Raw genomic sequence first — 16,101 nt, forward strand, 5'->3', positions numbered from 1 at the left:
ATTCTATATTCATATTTCATATTTATTTCCTTTACGTATACTAGTTCTAATACGCTAATATATGTAAAGTTCTATTTACCATTAATATAACATTTGAGATATTATATATATATATTGTGCGTACACATATATATATATAGACATATTGTGCATACATATATCTTATTTACTATTCTGTACCCGACTCCGGAGGGTGCACTAGATTAGATCCGTTATTATGAAACTTCCCCGCTGGATTTGCGACCTCGTCTAGAAGAAATCCACATAATTGTTCTTGTATTGCCCTAAAAACTTCGGTCTCGAGGAGTTTATCCTTCATGGCCATCATCTGTGTTATTGGCAAATAAATTAGAAATACTTAATTTTAATTTTTTGAACAATTGAAACTTTTTTGAAGTATAAGAAAATGACTTGAAATACTTAATCTAATTTTTCTAAGTATATACACATGAATTGGTTTTTTAAGTATAAGGAAATAAATTGAAATATTTAATCTAATTTTTCTAAGTATATACACCTGGATTGGTTTTTTAAGTATAAGCATATGAATTGAAATACTTAATCTAATTTTTCTAAGTATATACACATAAATTGGTTTTTGAAGTAGAAGCATGTGAATTGAAATACTTAATCTAATTTTTCTAAGTATATACACATGGATTGTTTTTTGAAGTATAAGCATGTGAATTGAAATACTTAATCTAATTTTTCTAAGTATATACATATGGATCGGTTTTTGAAGTAGAAGCATATGAATTAAAATATTAGTCTAATTTTTTTAAGTATATACACATGAATTGGTTTTTCAAGTATAAGCAAATGAATTGAAATACTTAATCTAATTTTTCTAAATATATACACATGCATTGGTTTTGAAGTATAAGCAAATGAATTGATTTTTAAAGAATATACACATGAACTAATTTATTGTTGAGAATTTTATATACGTACGGTTAATTGGTGGTCGGTCATACGGTTCAGATGCATAAAGGCGTGGATGCCATCACAAAAGTAGTATCCACATAAATTAGTATCCGGCGGCTCTCTCAAACACTGTATATAAGGAAAAAAGTTATGAAATATTTGTTGTGTTAAAGACAGTGTCACAAGATGTGAAAATTGAACACATACCAGGAAATTTGTGTTCCAAACAAGTTCCTCCTTGAATTCACCCGTGTGAGTTCGACAAAATTGAGCCCAACATTTGTTCACAACGTCCATGATGTCAGCGTATTTTTCTTTTGGTTTCCTCAAAGAGTCGAAGACATACACGAAGCTCATATCGAGCACAATAACAAGGAGTATCCAATGGAAGTTGTACATCCAAATTGAAGCTAGTTAGTATTATGTTTAACTACAAGTTCAGAAAAAAAAGAGATGGGAAAAACGCTCACTTGAAGTTCCACGTTAGTAATATGTACTTCTTGTAATAATGCTTGCTGAGGAACTTAAATATATTCTTTAAGGTCCGATTTGGTTTATCCCTTAGATTATTTTTGTGTATAATTTTGGAGTCCATGGAGCCTACATCATGGTATCCGTTTTTGCGATAAGTCTGAATCTTCATCCTGCATGATACAAAGTCGAATAGGAGTTAAGACATCACAAATTGACTAGATTGGAGATTTTGAAGTTAGAGGAATATACTAAAGACTTACAGGACCCAACAATTGATCAGTGATTTATCTAGTACGTCTTGATTGAATAGCATATACAGCTGGTCTAGCAGCACATTTATGATGTCATCCGCATGGAAGTAACGTTCATCACCAATCCGTACTTCCATCATAGCCATACCCTGTGTTGTAGCCTCCACATACCATTCATGCAGCTTGTACATTTTCATTGGGAGATGTTTCACCAACTGCGGCCACACGAGCAGTTTACCATACTCATATTTCCATTTAGCAGGCATAGGGTGCATTGGGATGTCATCCTCCCCTCGAAGTTGCGCTGGTGTTAGATTTGTATCTTTAGAGAATTCAGTCAGGTTCTTGTCAAACTTAGAAAGCACCACAAGCAGGGCAATCGATTGGTTGGATTGCTGTCCAAGTTGAGGAATAGATTTCCCACTTTTCTTCCTCTTCTTAGTGTAACACTTGGTGTTTTGATAATCTAAGATGACAAAGAAAGGTTAAGGGTGAATTGTGGAGAAAAAGGAAAGAAATTGACTCAAAGTCAAATTCAAGTTGAATTTGAGCAAAATTTGAATTTTGGAATTTAAATTCGGAAAAATTTGGCGAAAATATGAACTTGAGACTTGAGAAAGTTTAGAACTCAAGGAGATGAAATTGGAAACTGAATCAAGTCCAAAACTCCTCAAGAAATGCTTTTGAAAACGAAAAACAAAGAGGTACTGTTCACTGTCTGAAAACAGGAAAATCCAGCAAAACATTATGAGTATCCATTTTGGAAATTGATTTCTGCCAAACTTTCCAAGTAAGTGGACAAAGGCAACTGCACAGCAATGAAGTATGATCTTTGGACAAGTTTAATAGGGTGTTGTCGATCAGGAATAGTGAAGGAATCAAAGTTAAATTAAGGTTCAAAGTTAGCACTCTGGCCAGTCTCGGCCTAAGTACTGAACCTGCACTTTTTCCAAGTCTGAAAACAGCAGTATATGGCTATGTTTGGAGCAAGATTCAGAGCAAAGTAGTGCAAAAAGTATGTGTGTTCATGGGCAAAATGGAATCCTTGTTAGTTATAGAGCATGAATGGTTAATGGTTGGACTAAATAGATCAAGAATTAGCTACTCAAATCAAGACCAAAGAGGGGTAAATGACTCTGAAGAAGGGTCTGTCGAACTGAAACATTAGGTTCAGAACATTTCAGTCTGCTCAAGAGAAAAATTCAAAATTCCAGCCTTTGGGATGTTTATCTCGAATTAGAGCCAATATACAAGTTAAAGTGCTTGAGTTTATCTACAACTTTGCTTAAGAGGCTCGTGGACCGTCGGATTCAAAATCGACCGTGGGGAAGGTCTGAACTTTCGGAGTAAAAGAAGAAAAGGGGAACGGCGGTGAGCAGAACAGAGACGTGTTGCCGCCGGGTAGCGTCGCCAGTCTTCCAGCTCGGCGCCTAGGGCCACCTCCTCACCACGCAAGCCTACGACTAGGCCACAGTGTGTCTTTCATGCGCACGGTGAAAACTTCATATATTTACTCCTCCCGCCGCCACGCTCATCTGTTTCACTGCGCCACTGTTTTTACCACCGCAAGCAAGCTTCTGTCGCCTGGTGAGGTCGCAGACCCCAACAGCCTAGGTCAGGGGGTTTTTGGTTGAGGTTGTGTTTGTGTCTGTGGCGCGTATATAGGCCTCTTTTTTAGAAGTGTGGGGGTGTGTTCTTGACTGGAGTTTTAGTCCTTAACCGAACTTTTATACTATCTTTTCTCTTTTAATGAAATGACATGCAGCTCTCCTACGTCGTTCAAGAAAAAACTATGGTCAGAAAACAGAGTGAAACGCTATAGCGCTGAAGAGGGATGATCTCTGCCGTTGGATGAAGATCGGACGGCTCACGAGAAGTAGGTGAAGCGTTGTATCTGACACCGACTTTGCTATTGCACTAACTGAATGGCTTCCGATTGCCTGACTGAACTGCACTCCTGACAGGAAGTTTCATGAGCACTCTCACTCTTACAAAAGTTTCTTTTTGAGGAAAATAAAATAAATGAACACGTAGCTTATGAAAGAGAAAATAAGAAAAAATTGGTCCAATTCACCGAACGGCCCAACTCACTACGTCAATAATCTCGTGGCCCAATCTCAAGGCAGCAGCAGAATCCAAAACGGCAAGCGCGCTGCGCGCCCGCTCGCCTCCGCCTCGTCGTTTGAATTTTGAACTCCCGAATCCCGAAGAGGCGGCGCCTTGTTCGACGACAGAAAGGGGGGAAAGAGTCGAGTCTCGGCACCATTTCGACTCCTCGTCTTCGGCGAGAAGCGCAGGCCACCTGCTCGACGCGATGCCCAAGTCGCCGCCGCGCCGCCGAGCGGGCGAGGAGGGGGCGCCCGACCGCCTCAGCGCGCTCCCCGACGCGCTCCTTCACCGCGTCCTATCATCCGTCAAGGCGTGGGAGGTGGTACGCACCTGCGTGCTGTCGCGGCGGTGGCGCCACCTCTGGGCGTCCGCGCCCTGCGTCGACCTCCGCCTCCGTCCCGGCCGCGCCGACGGCGACGACGCGCCCGAGGAGTTCCCCCGCTTCGTGCGCCGCCTCTTCCGGCACCGCGATGCGTCCGCGGCCGTGGACACGCTCCGCCTGCGGTCGAGCGACGTCGACGGCGCCTTCGATGAGGACGACGCCAAGTCCTGGATCCGTGCCGCCATCAAGCGGAAGGATCGAGTCGTTCATCTGATTGGACATCGCAACGGCCTCGCGGGGTTGGAGCCCGCGGCGTTCGTCTCCAGGCACCTCAAGGTCTTGAAGCTGTCCTACGCCCAGGTCGACGACAACATCCTCAGGCAGCTCTCTTCCCGGTGCCCATCTCTGGAAGAGATGGATCTGAAGGATTGCTTGATTATTTCTGGCCATGAGATTTCGTCCTCCACTCTGAAGACCTTGTCAATGGTCAAATGCAACATGTTCTGGGGCCTCTCTATCACTGCTCCCAACCTTGTACTGCTGCGCTGCGTTAAACCGATCGGCCAAGCTCCATCTTTTAAGAACCTGGGGTCGCTTGTTGCAGGCACAATCATACTTGATGACTATTGTTTGAGTGATGATTTCGAGGACTTCAGCAAGGACGAACTCGATGAAACCACTGATGACGATGAATCAGATGATTCCAGAGATGATGGGGTTGGTTATCATAAGAATAGGAAACAAAAGATTAAACCTATGGTGATATTGATGTCTGATGATGATGAACTGGATGGAGATTCTGATGATGATGACAGTGATGATGGTAAGAAAAGGAAGCGCAAGGCTGGAGCTGGATATGGATTTGGTTTACCTCAGAAAAGACATAGGCTGGGTGTTTGCAAGGATGGGAACGATTATGGTAGTGATATTGAAAGTGATGATAACACCTTTGAATATAGTGACATTGCAAATGATTGTGATGTGTCTAGCTATGATGGCGTTGGCCAGAGTCCGGGAAAAGATGGTAGCCGTTGGGTCTATGGAGAAAATTCTGGATCCAATGACAAAAAAGTTTTAGGTGGCCAAGATGTTCTTCAATGCCTTCTGAATGCTACAAGTTTGGAGCTGCTTGCTGATGCTGGAGAGGTATAGCCATCATCACCTTTTTCCTTTACATCTGTATCTCTTGCAATATTATCTTTTATTTCATCAAAATGTTATTGAAAAAGTAATTTCAGCTCTTTTTCTTATTTTTTACTGTGAAACCCTTATTTAAGTTTCATCATATCACAGGAGATGCACACAGTTTGTGCATTTCTGTACTCGTAGCTGATTTATGAAAGAGTTTGGATAGAGAGTGATTCTATGTTTTCCATCATAGCAGGGCAATAGATTGACTAACAAAATGATGGTGCTCCAAGAGAGCTTTGTTTGGCATTTTGTATTCTTGGAACATGGCATCTGCTTACCTAATTTCTATCTGCATAGTAGAACAGAATTAGTTCATAGAAATGTTTGTGTCTTGACATCACTCTACGGACCATTCCTGTTTACACATTCATACTAAAAAATATAAATGCATCCAATTTTACCAAACATGATATTTCCTTGGCAATATATCACTGTGTAACTATTTTGTACACTTTGCTCATTAGCATCACTTGATTACTTATTCAGCTGACTTAGGAAAGAGTTCAGCCAAATAAAATAATTTGTTTTCCCTGATTTCTTACTCAGCTGAACCTATTGTCAAACAAAAGTATGTTGCTGCAAGAGAGCATTTGTCATTTGTTGTTGCAACTGCAACTGCAGCAGCATATATATGCAAATAATTACCATCTAACATAGTCCTGAAAAATCTTTGCGCATTTATGCTAGTAAATGAAGATGCATCCCATTTTAGGGAAGATGGTAAAACCTTGGCCATATATAACTATGTTAGTATTTTTCTTCTCTGCTTAATTGCTTATTGAATAATTAGTTTCATGCACAATGAGAAGGTTAATTCACTTACAGTTCTTTGCTGGAAGCCTGAAACCTTGCTTTTATGCTATGAAGGTGATTCTTACTAGAGAACTGAAAAATTGCCCAAGTTTTAGCAACCTGAAGACCTTGTCCCTCGGTGAATGGTGCGTGGGTGCTGATTTTGATGCATTAGTGTTCTTTCTGCAGCATTCACCTAATTTGGAGAGGCTTTTTCTTGAACTTAAACTGGTATGGCACATATCTTGTTCATGTTACTCACCTGAGTTTTGAGTATATGAGCACATGTATAATGACAACTGTGCTGTTCTGCAAAAAGAACTCAAACTTCAGGAAGTCATTGGAAACTGGTGTCAAACCAAAGGGAAGATCTTTTGCTTGCAAACGCCTTCAAATGGTGAAGATCAAATGCTCCAAGGATGATGTAAGAGTCCACAAGCTGGCACATTTGTTCAGAGCTAATGGTGTGCCAGTGGAGAAAATTTTTGTCCGTCGAACTGGCAGCACATGTGAGTCATACATTTCCTTCACATATCTGATTTCATATTCGTTTACAATGCCTGTGTTATATTACTACTTTTTCACCATTCCTTCAAATGCTAGATGCTATGGTTCAGTTGAAGCACAGCTACATTATATATTTTCCAGGATCTTCTTTTACCTGTTGGCAACAAGCCATTCTGTTTACTCAAGCTGTGTTCAATTGTGCTGGATTCTAATTTACGCACTCATCCACTGTACCAGATCTCCGTGGCAAGAAGATGATGAAGGATCTTGCCAGGCATGAACTACAGTTCTGGGGGGATGACTAATATCCAGTTATCCAGCTATCTTATCAGATGTTAAGCGATTAGTTTAATCAGTTTTTTGTTAGCAAACTTGTGATTTGCATTAGAGCTTGGATTTCAGGAAGCACCGATCTTGGTTGTGAAACTGTGATACAGCGATATGATGCTTTGTTTGGGTAATATGTAAGATGGAGAACTTATGTTTACCCAAACGTTGGAAGGTTCTTCTCTTTCCTGGTGAATGAGTTAAGACGCACGCACAATGAGTCATAGTGCCTTACGTTAGCTTCTTTTCGATCATTAATGAGCATAAATCTGCTATTTGCCTCTGAGTATTTCAATGCTCCGGTCTTTATACTGAATCTCGTGGTATTCCAATGTTTTAAATAGCGGGCTAAAGGGTTTAGTGACAGCACTTTAAAAAGCTAATAAGCACTTTAAAACAGCTAATAGTGGAGCTAAATGAGGCTATAGCGGTTAAGTTGTACATGAACACAAACAGTGCTACCATGCGTCAAATAGCTATAGCGCAACCATAATGGCAGCTATAGTGGGAGATTTAAAACCTTGCTCCTGTCCACGACGCTACGGGTATGGCGTCCTCAGGCGCAAACCGTGAGGCGGGGAGCTCCGGCCACCACGGCGTTGAGGAGACACCCGCCAGCGGAGAGTTGGAGGCGCTAGATTTGGAAGAGATAACAGGTGGGCGCTACCGGTTAGAGAGAGGAGAAGTAGAAGGCGGACTGGTGCTGGACTGCTAGACGTTGGCCTTGAGGGAAAGGCAGGGGTAACGTTGACATTTTCCATGACCTCTCCATGCTGGCACGCTAAAATGGCTTGCCACATCGGACAAAATGGTAAAATTGTAACATTTTTTTTGATGGCAAATATGTAAAAGCACAAATGTCTCTTGAGGAGCGACATAAATAATTAAATATCCCCTCGATATAGGCACATGAATCCAAATTTAAGTTGTTCCGGCTTTCCAGAGTGCTATCACACTTACCTGAAAGCTAAAACTACATGTTCTTGAATGTGAATAATTTGCATTTGCCATTGCAATTTATCTGATTATTTGATTCTGGATCTGCCATCATAAAATCCTTTATCCCCCTTACACCATCGTGATGCAATTTCTTGCCAACCTTTTCCCCTTGGAACCACAAAGGGTTCTTGCAAATTATAATTATTATTTTTGTTTATATTTAAGCATTTTCCCTCCGTCTCGTAAAGAGCGTGTGTGTTTAGACTCTAAATTTTATAGTATTCTTTTAGAACAACTCCAACAATAGCTCCTAATTTAGGACCCTACTTTATTAAGTAGGCTGCCCCAACTTTCTGGGACTGTAAATTTAACCCACAACTCCAGCAACGACCCTTAATTCACGACCCCTACTTTCATTTGACATATGGGCCCCGCCTATCATTGAGCTAGCTGTTTCATCCCCTCCCCCTCTTCTTCTCTCTACTCTCTCTTCCCTGCACTATTCTCTCCTTCCGCTCCCCGGCCATCTTCCTCCCTCCCCTGACCACCACTTGAGCTCGCCAAAGCTGCTCTCGCCATCCCCTTCCACCTCCAGCGGCGGCCACCTCCAGGGACGCGTCGATTTGCCAGGCCACGGCGGCGCTCGAGCTCCCCCTTCCCCAATGGATCTGGGCGGTGGTGCTCCAGCTCCTGCTAGGGGTGGTAAAGGGTCCTCTAATTTAGCCTAGCAAATTTAAGGATCGGGCTCAATAAGGGCTGGACCATAATATCATATGATTTTGAACTAAAAATAGATAGAGCTGAGTTGGATTGTTAAGGAGTCATGAGGGCCATGATCCATTACCACCCCTAGCTCCTACACGATGGCCCACGCGGCGGTGGGAGAAGCAAGGGCGTCACGGCCATCGATGACCCACGCAGCAGCAGGGAGGAGCAGGAGCGCCAATGCCGGCCCTGATAGTGGCCAACGCGGCGGCACGGAGGAGCGGGGGTGCCGTGGCTAGCCCCAACGGTAGCCTGTGGCGCTCGAGCTCCCGCAGCCCATCACGCCGCCGCCGCTCCTTCTCCCCGTCCCAACTCTGCATCCGTCGAGCCAGCGCAGCACTAGACGCCACTACAAGCTCGGGTGCCACCCCTGCTTCAGGTGCCCTCGCTCGCCGGTGCCCTTGCTCGATTTGCATCGGTGCATGCTTGATTGGTTGTCGGTGGGCTGTGTGGAGGTGGTAGCTGGTGGGGAGAGCAACCGTCCGTGAAAGCGTATGAGGTAGGATGAGGGACGAACAAACGAAACAGAAAAGTAGGGGCTTCTCTCTCTACACGTGGGAGAAGGGGTTGGAAGGGGGAAAGTAGGAGCCTCCCTAGAGCAGGGATCCGAGTAGAGGTCCTGCTGGAGTGCGTTTTTTTGCACTCGGTCCCTACTTTTTGAGTAGGGGCCTAAGTAGGGCCTCTGCTGGAGTTGCTTTTACCTTTTAGTAAACATCATTGATATGGATCAACTAGTGAAACTCTAGTCGATGCGTGATTTCTTCCTATCTATCACTCTACCAGCAGAAGTATATGCAATGTTCTGCCTAACCAAGCAATATATTTAACACTCAGATTCAACCATGTGCAACTAATCATGATATCAAGCTCTCAGTTTATAGTAGATCCAAAGACAATCCAAATACGATAAAAAGAGGGATAGGAATCTTGCAAACCAAGCTGTTGGGCAAGAATTACAAGTCCAAACGTGCTTAGAAGAGCCACAGCAAAATCTTCAAATCATGCTTTCAAGAAAAAACCTAGCTAGATGGGTTTAGGCCTCACAAACAAGTAACACCAACTATTCTGTCAGCCCTTAGACTTTTCTGGAAAATAACTCACAATAACTTCAAAATCCCTTTTACATGGGCGTACAATGCCCTATTTATGGTGCACGCAGGAACAATCTGACTAAGGCTCTGGAATAAAACAAACCTAACCTTACTCTAAACAATATTGTATTCGGACTTTGTCTCTAAGTTACATACTAACTTCACCAAACTAAAAGTAACTCACGTGAAGAATAGTAGAATAATCTGGTTCTGTGTTGCTTCTGCTCGACACGTGTAGCTCCTCCTCTTAAGCACAACCAGCATGCATGAATGAATAAAATAATCCAGCTGTCATGCAAATATTACTAGATGATTGCACTAATCACGCCACCAATATAAATTGCTTTGGCCTTTACTCCAATAAAAGTATTGCACGGCAAGGGAATAGTAGAAGCTAGGATTTCTTTAGGTTTCTTTCTATCTTCTTTAACATCAAAAGATAATGCACCAAACTGAACAGTGACAATATGTGAAGTATTACCTTGTGAAATTATTGGATCATTCCACTTATTTGCAAGTGCTCCAGGATTATGACTCAATGTGCTCCATCATCTAATTAAAACAAGCGTTCACACCAATAAAAAAAATGTATGGAGAAGCGTGTAGATCTAATCAAATAATCAATTGATTTTATTTCTCTGGTTCCAATGCACGTGCGTTTATTTAAGATCCAGAAAATTAAATAAATAGCACAATTTTCAATGACAATTAGTATTAGTTATTAGGGGTAATATAGATATTTCTCGCCATTACGTCCGAAATTTTCTAAATGAACACTTATTTTGGGACAGAGGGAGTAACTCTTTACAGATAAATTTGACAAATACTCCCTCCATCTCGTAGAGAGTGTCCTTTTAGAAAATGTCAGACACAATAATAGTCCTAAGAAATGACATGTTGCCCTAATTACTCATATTAGTTGTTATTGAAAGTCACACTGTCTTTCTAGAAAAATAAATGCACATACATTAAAACTAGAAAAATAACATCATTTAATTATTTGATTTGCCCTACACGCTTCTCCATACATTAGTGTGGGTGTTCTTTTAAGTAGATGATTTTTAATATAAGCTAAAGGGATTCTCTTTGTGAGACAAATTTTAGAGTCTAAAAAGACACTCTTTGCTGGATGGAGAGAGTAGACCCTAAGACAATTTAGGCAAACAAATGCCCGTTTATAGAGTAGCTTCTACAAAAGTTATGAAATATATCGTGCAATTTTTCTTCTCAACCTTCAAAGCATCATCTAAAGTGTGATCAAAATTTCAAAAAGAAAATATGGTGCAGATGATTCTATTTTAACTACTTGACATATTTCCAGCTCAAAATAGTGACTTTGTATAGAGCGTTGCAAGACTTTGTATAGAGCCTTTAATGTTTAAACTGAAAAACTTCGCTGTCTTCCAAATGTGTTGTGAAAATTTATGACTATTTGATGTTTCGTAAAGGATGAGATAAAGTTAATACAATATGTTTCCTTTGTTATTCGCAAAAAAAAAATCTTTCCCTTGTTAAAAAAAAATCGTCTAATTGTGGGGGCGATATTTCTGTCAAATTGGCAAATCAGGAGGGCTTCTGTATAATATTAAATAAAAATTAAATATGTATTTTTTTGACAAAATTGGGAATCGCGCGAGTACCATGGTACCCAGCCAAAGTCAAGCCTTTGAACAAAGAATTTCAAGTTCTACGTTTCCCTTTGTTCAAATTCTGTCCAGACAGATAGAAGGCTGTTGGCGCGAAAATAAGCACAGCAGCGCCCTTCGTCGCTACCGAAGGCCCATTCGCTCGGCTCCAAAATGGCATGACCTCCGCTCGCCTATCGCCGCCTCTTGGTTTCAACTTTCGAAGTTTGGGACTGCGGGAGCCGAACACTCACCGCCCATTCCTCCAAGATCTCAGACGAGATTCTTCTCTTCCTGTAAGTTCGATCCATTCCTCCCTCTTGGTTGATCTCCTGTTCCTACGTGATGCAATTTCTCTTCGGTGCATTCTTTTCTTTCCTGCGAAACTTTGACATGATCTGCCGAAAATAATCTTGCAAGAATCCAATTTCCGCCCCAATCAATCTCGCCGTAGATTGACGCTCCCCTTTGTATCTGGATGTTTCTTGCAGGGATTCCGGCAGAAAAGCTCTGATCCTTGGGTTGGTGTTCCTGACCTTCGTGGCCGTGCAGGCCACTTGTTCGACGCAATGCCTCCGAAGGTCACCAAGCGCTGGGTGCCGGTCAACCGGGTGGAGGGAGCGCCCTGCGGGGGCGGGGGAGGCGACCCTGCCACCGCACGCCGCAGGGTGCTCCCAGACGCGCCCCTGCACCACCGCTTGGTGCCCCCGAAGAACACCACACCACCGAAGGGCACCATGCGGTGGGTGCCGGTCAACCGGGCCGGTGGAACGGCGGCATCACGCGGGCGCGAGGGAGGCGTCCCTGACGCTGACCGCCTCAGCGCGCTCCCGGACGCGCTCCTGCACCACATCATGTCGTTCCTCAAGGCATGGGAGGTGGTGCGGACCTGCGTGCTATCGTGGCGGTGGCGCCACCTCTGGGCGTCCGCGCCGTGCATTGACCTCCGTATCCGTGGCGACGACAATGGCAATACGCCAGAGGACTTCCCTGACTTTGTGCGCCACCTTTTCCGCCGCCGGGAGGTGTCAGCAAAGCTGGACACGGTTCATCTGCGGTCGAGCGATGATGCCGGTGCACATGATGTCAGGTTGTGGATCCGTACTGCGATCAAGCAGGGGGCTCGAGTTATCCATCTTGTTGGGCATCGAAAGGAGCATTGGCTTCGTGGTAGCAGCCTTGCAGTGCTTGAGCATGCATCATTTGTCTCTTGCCACCTCAAGATCTTGAAGCTGTCCTATGCCCTGATTGATGAAAACATCCTCAGGCAGCTTTCATCTCATTGCCTGTCTTTGGAAGAACTGAATCTTAAAGATTGCTTGATCACTGGCCATGAGATTTCATCTGCCTCTCTGAAGGTCTTGACCATGTTCAAGTGCCAGATCAATGTGAACCTGTCTATCTCTGCTCCAAACCTTGTAGTGCTGCGCTGCATCTCACCAATAACCCAAGCTCCATCATTTGAGAACATGGGGTTTCTTGTCACAGGCACTATAATACTTGATGATTATGCCTTCGGTGATGATTTTGAAGACATCAGCAAGTATGAACGTGATGCAACCACTGATGAAGACGATGATTGTAGTGATAGCAATTGGAAGAACAAGACTCGATATGGATTTGGTGCTCCTCTAGAAGGATATGGGCTTGGTTACAAGGATGATTATGGCTATGGTAGTGACATTGAAAGTGATGGCAACACATTTGAATATAGTGAGATTGCAATCGATTGTGATGAGTATGGCATCAATGGTGATGGCCACAATTCTACTATGGATGGTAACCGTCAGATCTCTGGTGAAAACTCTGGATGCAATGATAACAAAATTAAAGGTGGCCATAATGTTCTTCAGAGCCTTTCGAATGCTACAAGTTTGGAGCTGTTGGCTGATGCTGGAGAGGTATAGCTATAACTGCTTTCCGCTGTTTTCTATATCTGGCTTTTAGTATGTATTTTTATTTTCCCAAGTATGTTGTCAAAATAATTTGGCGGAACAGTCTATACCTTCTGTTAGTGATACCCAGTTTAGGTTTCACCAGATCGCAGAATCTCCAATCCACAGATTTTGCACATTTACTCTTTAGTGGGGTGCGTCACACCATCACCTGATTTCCTATTCACGGCTGACTTAGGAAACAGTCCAGATAAAGAGGATAATCATTTTCCATCAGTGTAGTGCTTATTCGATTGCCTACTGAAAGCATGTTGCTCTGAGAGAGCGCTATTCATTGTTTGATATTATTGCATGTTTGAAATAGATGCTATTATGAATTAGCACAGAATAGGTCTTATGGATCTTGTTCCTTGACACTAGTATACTGGACAATTCTCATTTGCACATTCATACTAGAAAATAAATTTGCATCTCCTACTTTGTTAATGGCGAAACTTCTTTGGCAATATATCACTGTGTTTTTCTTCTTTTCTTTTCTGTGTGTTGACTAATTTGGTTGTAGATTCTTATGAAGGTTTATTCGATTACTTTTATTATTTACTGAAAACTCATTTTTGGGTATGTAGGTGATTCTGACTAGAGAACTAAAAAGGTGCCCAAGTTTTAGCAACCTGAAGACATTATCCCTTGGTGAATGGTCTATGGATGCTGGCTTTGATGCATTAGTGTTCTTGCTGCAGCATTCACCTAATCTGGAGAGGCTTTTTCTTGAACTTAAATTGGTATGAACTTTTACATAATCTTGATTGTGTTTTGTACTTGAGCTTTGAGTGTCTGGGCTCATGTTTACTAACAATTGTGCTGTGTTCTGCAAAAAGAACTTCAACAACAAGAAGCCGTTGGTTAGCAGTGTGAAACCAAAGGAAAAATCATTTGCCTGCAAACACCTTCAATTGGTGAAGATTAAATGCTCCAAGGATGATGCAAGAGTCCATAAGCTGGCGCATTTGTTCAGGACTAATGGTATATCAGTTGATAAGATTTTTGTTCGTCGGACTGGGAGTGCCTGTAAGTCATTGCTTCTCCTTGTATATCTATTACAGTGCCAATGTCTTTTTTTGTCCAAGAAAATCAAAGTACTTTAGTTGCCTGTAGCTTGTCCATGAAAGTTTAAATATGATGGTTGGTCGTTTGATGTTTTTCTCCAGACTATTCTTTTGTGAACTATACAGATGAGCTATTCTGTGAACTCAAAACTTTGTTTTTTGTGCTTGACCTTAATCTATGTACTCATCTACTCTGATAGTTATAACAGATCTCCGTGGCAAGAAGTTAATGAAGGATCTTGCCAGGCTCGAACTGGAGTTCTGGGGGGAAGTAATGCCCACTTGTCCTGTTTAATCGGCATTGTGTCTTATTATGTGCAATGAGCCCAATCGTTTTTGTTTCAGCAAACATGTGGTTTGCAACAAATCATGGATTTCAGGATGCACTGATCATGCTTTTTGAAACTGTGGTGCAACCTCGGATGCCTCTTTTGGGGTAACATTCCAAACGTGTTGGAACCCCTCTTATCTTCTCTAGTGGATGAGTTAAGACCTTCTGCATAGTGCCTTTAACTCTGCTTTGGATCGTAATGAGTAAAACCACTATTTGCTCGAGAGTTTCAATGGGTTGCAGGCTTGACTGCGTTGTGCTTGTTTTCCAGTATTTTGAATCCTGTGGTTGCCTTTATGAGAGATTCTAAAGATCATATATGCAGCTTTGCTGCATTGCAAATCGTGATGAAGCATTCCCTATCCTCTAATTCATGACAGTGGACAATGTGGTAGCAGATATAATCATAGGAATCCAAATTCAGCTGTGGACTGATGGCTCACACAGCTGTCTAGACGCATGTAAGCTAACGCTAAAGGTGCTTGGATATCGACTAGGAAGTGAGAGTATATGGATGCATCCGTGCAATGTATTCTTCACTGCACATAATCTACGTGAATTCCGTTAAGATTATTGCATAAACAGGGTGGATTGGATGTAATAACTACAGAGAACTGACCAATACAATACATACAAACCGTGTCACGCAACTTGACCTAATCCAACAGTTAGAGATCGAAACGGGCACAAACCTACCGAGTTTTGCCATCCCAAACCCATGCCCACGAATATAAACCTGTCTTCTAAAAAACCCGTGACCCATCATGGGTTAATTTTATGCCAAACCTATACCCATCGGGTTAATGGGTCCTCACGGGTCGCCCGTGGATACTAAAGCAAGCAACCAAAAACAATTATCATACATACATATACATTCACAATTTAATTTATATGCATGCGACATATATCTATCTGTACCTATACTAATCACAGAGACTCTCTAGAAAACCCCATGTTAATCGGAGAAAAAGAAAAATATCCGATCATCCATCCACCATGGGTCTGATTTATAACGGTTTAGATCAAAAGGATCTCCCCACCATATTATGTTTGGAAACTAAATAGCGACCAACAGCAAAGAAGACTTAAAAAAATTGGATATAGACGCTCGGACTCTTGCTGTCTTGCATGCATGTTTGGCTGGTTCTTTCCAAACCAACAGAGAAGGCAAGTCCTTTTGCCAGACCATGCCTAAAATAGAATTTATCCCTGCATCTGCAATGGCAACAAATTATACGAGTTGGGATAAAAAGGAAATTAACATAAACTGCCAACGTGGCCACATATGGTCTACCAATCAACAAGAGTTGCCTTTTTCCATCCAGAAGCCTTAAATATTTTGCTTCGTCTACTGCAGACCGATGCAGCAGGAAGATGCGCGTGCACAGAAAAATCCAAGCGATAGGCAAAAGAAGTTGAGAACCCGTGTGTTGGTCGGTGTCCTGTTTCTGC

General features: G+C 42.4%; 2 protein-coding genes and 1 long non-coding RNA gene across 3 annotated transcripts; 2 read left to right on the top strand and 1 right to left on the bottom strand.

The window, feature by feature from the left end:
• Positions 1 to 69: 69 nt before the first annotated feature.
• On the bottom strand, positions 70 to 4,210 carry LOC111257600. Its single transcript, XR_002678125.1, has 5 exons — positions 4,089 to 4,210; positions 1,659 to 2,115; positions 1,132 to 1,568; positions 952 to 1,053; positions 70 to 328 (listed from the first exon to the last, which is right to left on the bottom strand). It is a non-coding gene; the product is annotated as an uncharacterized LOC111257600 (long non-coding RNA).
• LOC101775590 lies at positions 3,619 to 7,107 on the top strand. Its single transcript, XM_004974296.2, has 4 exons — positions 3,619 to 5,226; positions 6,139 to 6,294; positions 6,383 to 6,572; positions 6,808 to 7,107. Exons 1-4 carry the CDS (start codon positions 3,964 to 3,966, stop codon positions 6,873 to 6,875), a joined length of 1,677 nt encoding a protein of 558 aa, XP_004974353.1. The 5' UTR covers positions 3,619 to 3,963; the 3' UTR covers positions 6,876 to 7,107.
• A 4,330-nt stretch (positions 7,108 to 11,437) lies between these two features.
• Positions 11,438 to 14,929, top strand: LOC101775997. Its single transcript, XM_012846982.2, has 5 exons — positions 11,438 to 11,613; positions 11,809 to 13,218; positions 13,839 to 13,994; positions 14,091 to 14,280; positions 14,528 to 14,929. Exons 1-5 carry the CDS (start codon positions 11,497 to 11,499, stop codon positions 14,611 to 14,613), a joined length of 1,959 nt encoding a protein of 652 aa, XP_012702436.1. The 5' UTR covers positions 11,438 to 11,496; the 3' UTR covers positions 14,614 to 14,929.
• The last annotated feature ends 1,172 nt before the right edge of the window (positions 14,930 to 16,101 follow it).

This window comes from Setaria italica, chromosome VI (assembly GCF_000263155.2).
Source record: "Setaria italica strain Yugu1 chromosome VI, Setaria_italica_v2.0, whole genome shotgun sequence".
NCBI lineage: Eukaryota > Viridiplantae > Streptophyta > Magnoliopsida > Poales > Poaceae > Setaria > Setaria italica.

Coding starts and splice junctions, on each gene's coding strand:
- LOC101775590 (XM_004974296.2), top strand. CDS start 3,964: ATGCCCAAGTCGCCGCCGCGCCGCCGAGCGGGCGAGGAGGGGGCGCCC. Junction 6,295..6,382: donor TTTTTCTTGAACTTAAACTG/GTATGGCACATA, acceptor TTCTGCAAAAAG/AACTCAAACTTCAGGAAGTC. Junction 6,573..6,807: donor CCGTCGAACTGGCAGCACAT/GTGAGTCATACA, acceptor CCACTGTACCAG/ATCTCCGTGGCAAGAAGATG.
- LOC101775997 (XM_012846982.2), top strand. CDS start 11,497: ATGACCTCCGCTCGCCTATCGCCGCCTCTTGGTTTCAACTTTCGAAGT. Junction 13,995..14,090: donor TTTTTCTTGAACTTAAATTG/GTATGAACTTTT, acceptor TTCTGCAAAAAG/AACTTCAACAACAAGAAGCC. Junction 14,281..14,527: donor TCGTCGGACTGGGAGTGCCT/GTAAGTCATTGC, acceptor TAGTTATAACAG/ATCTCCGTGGCAAGAAGTTA.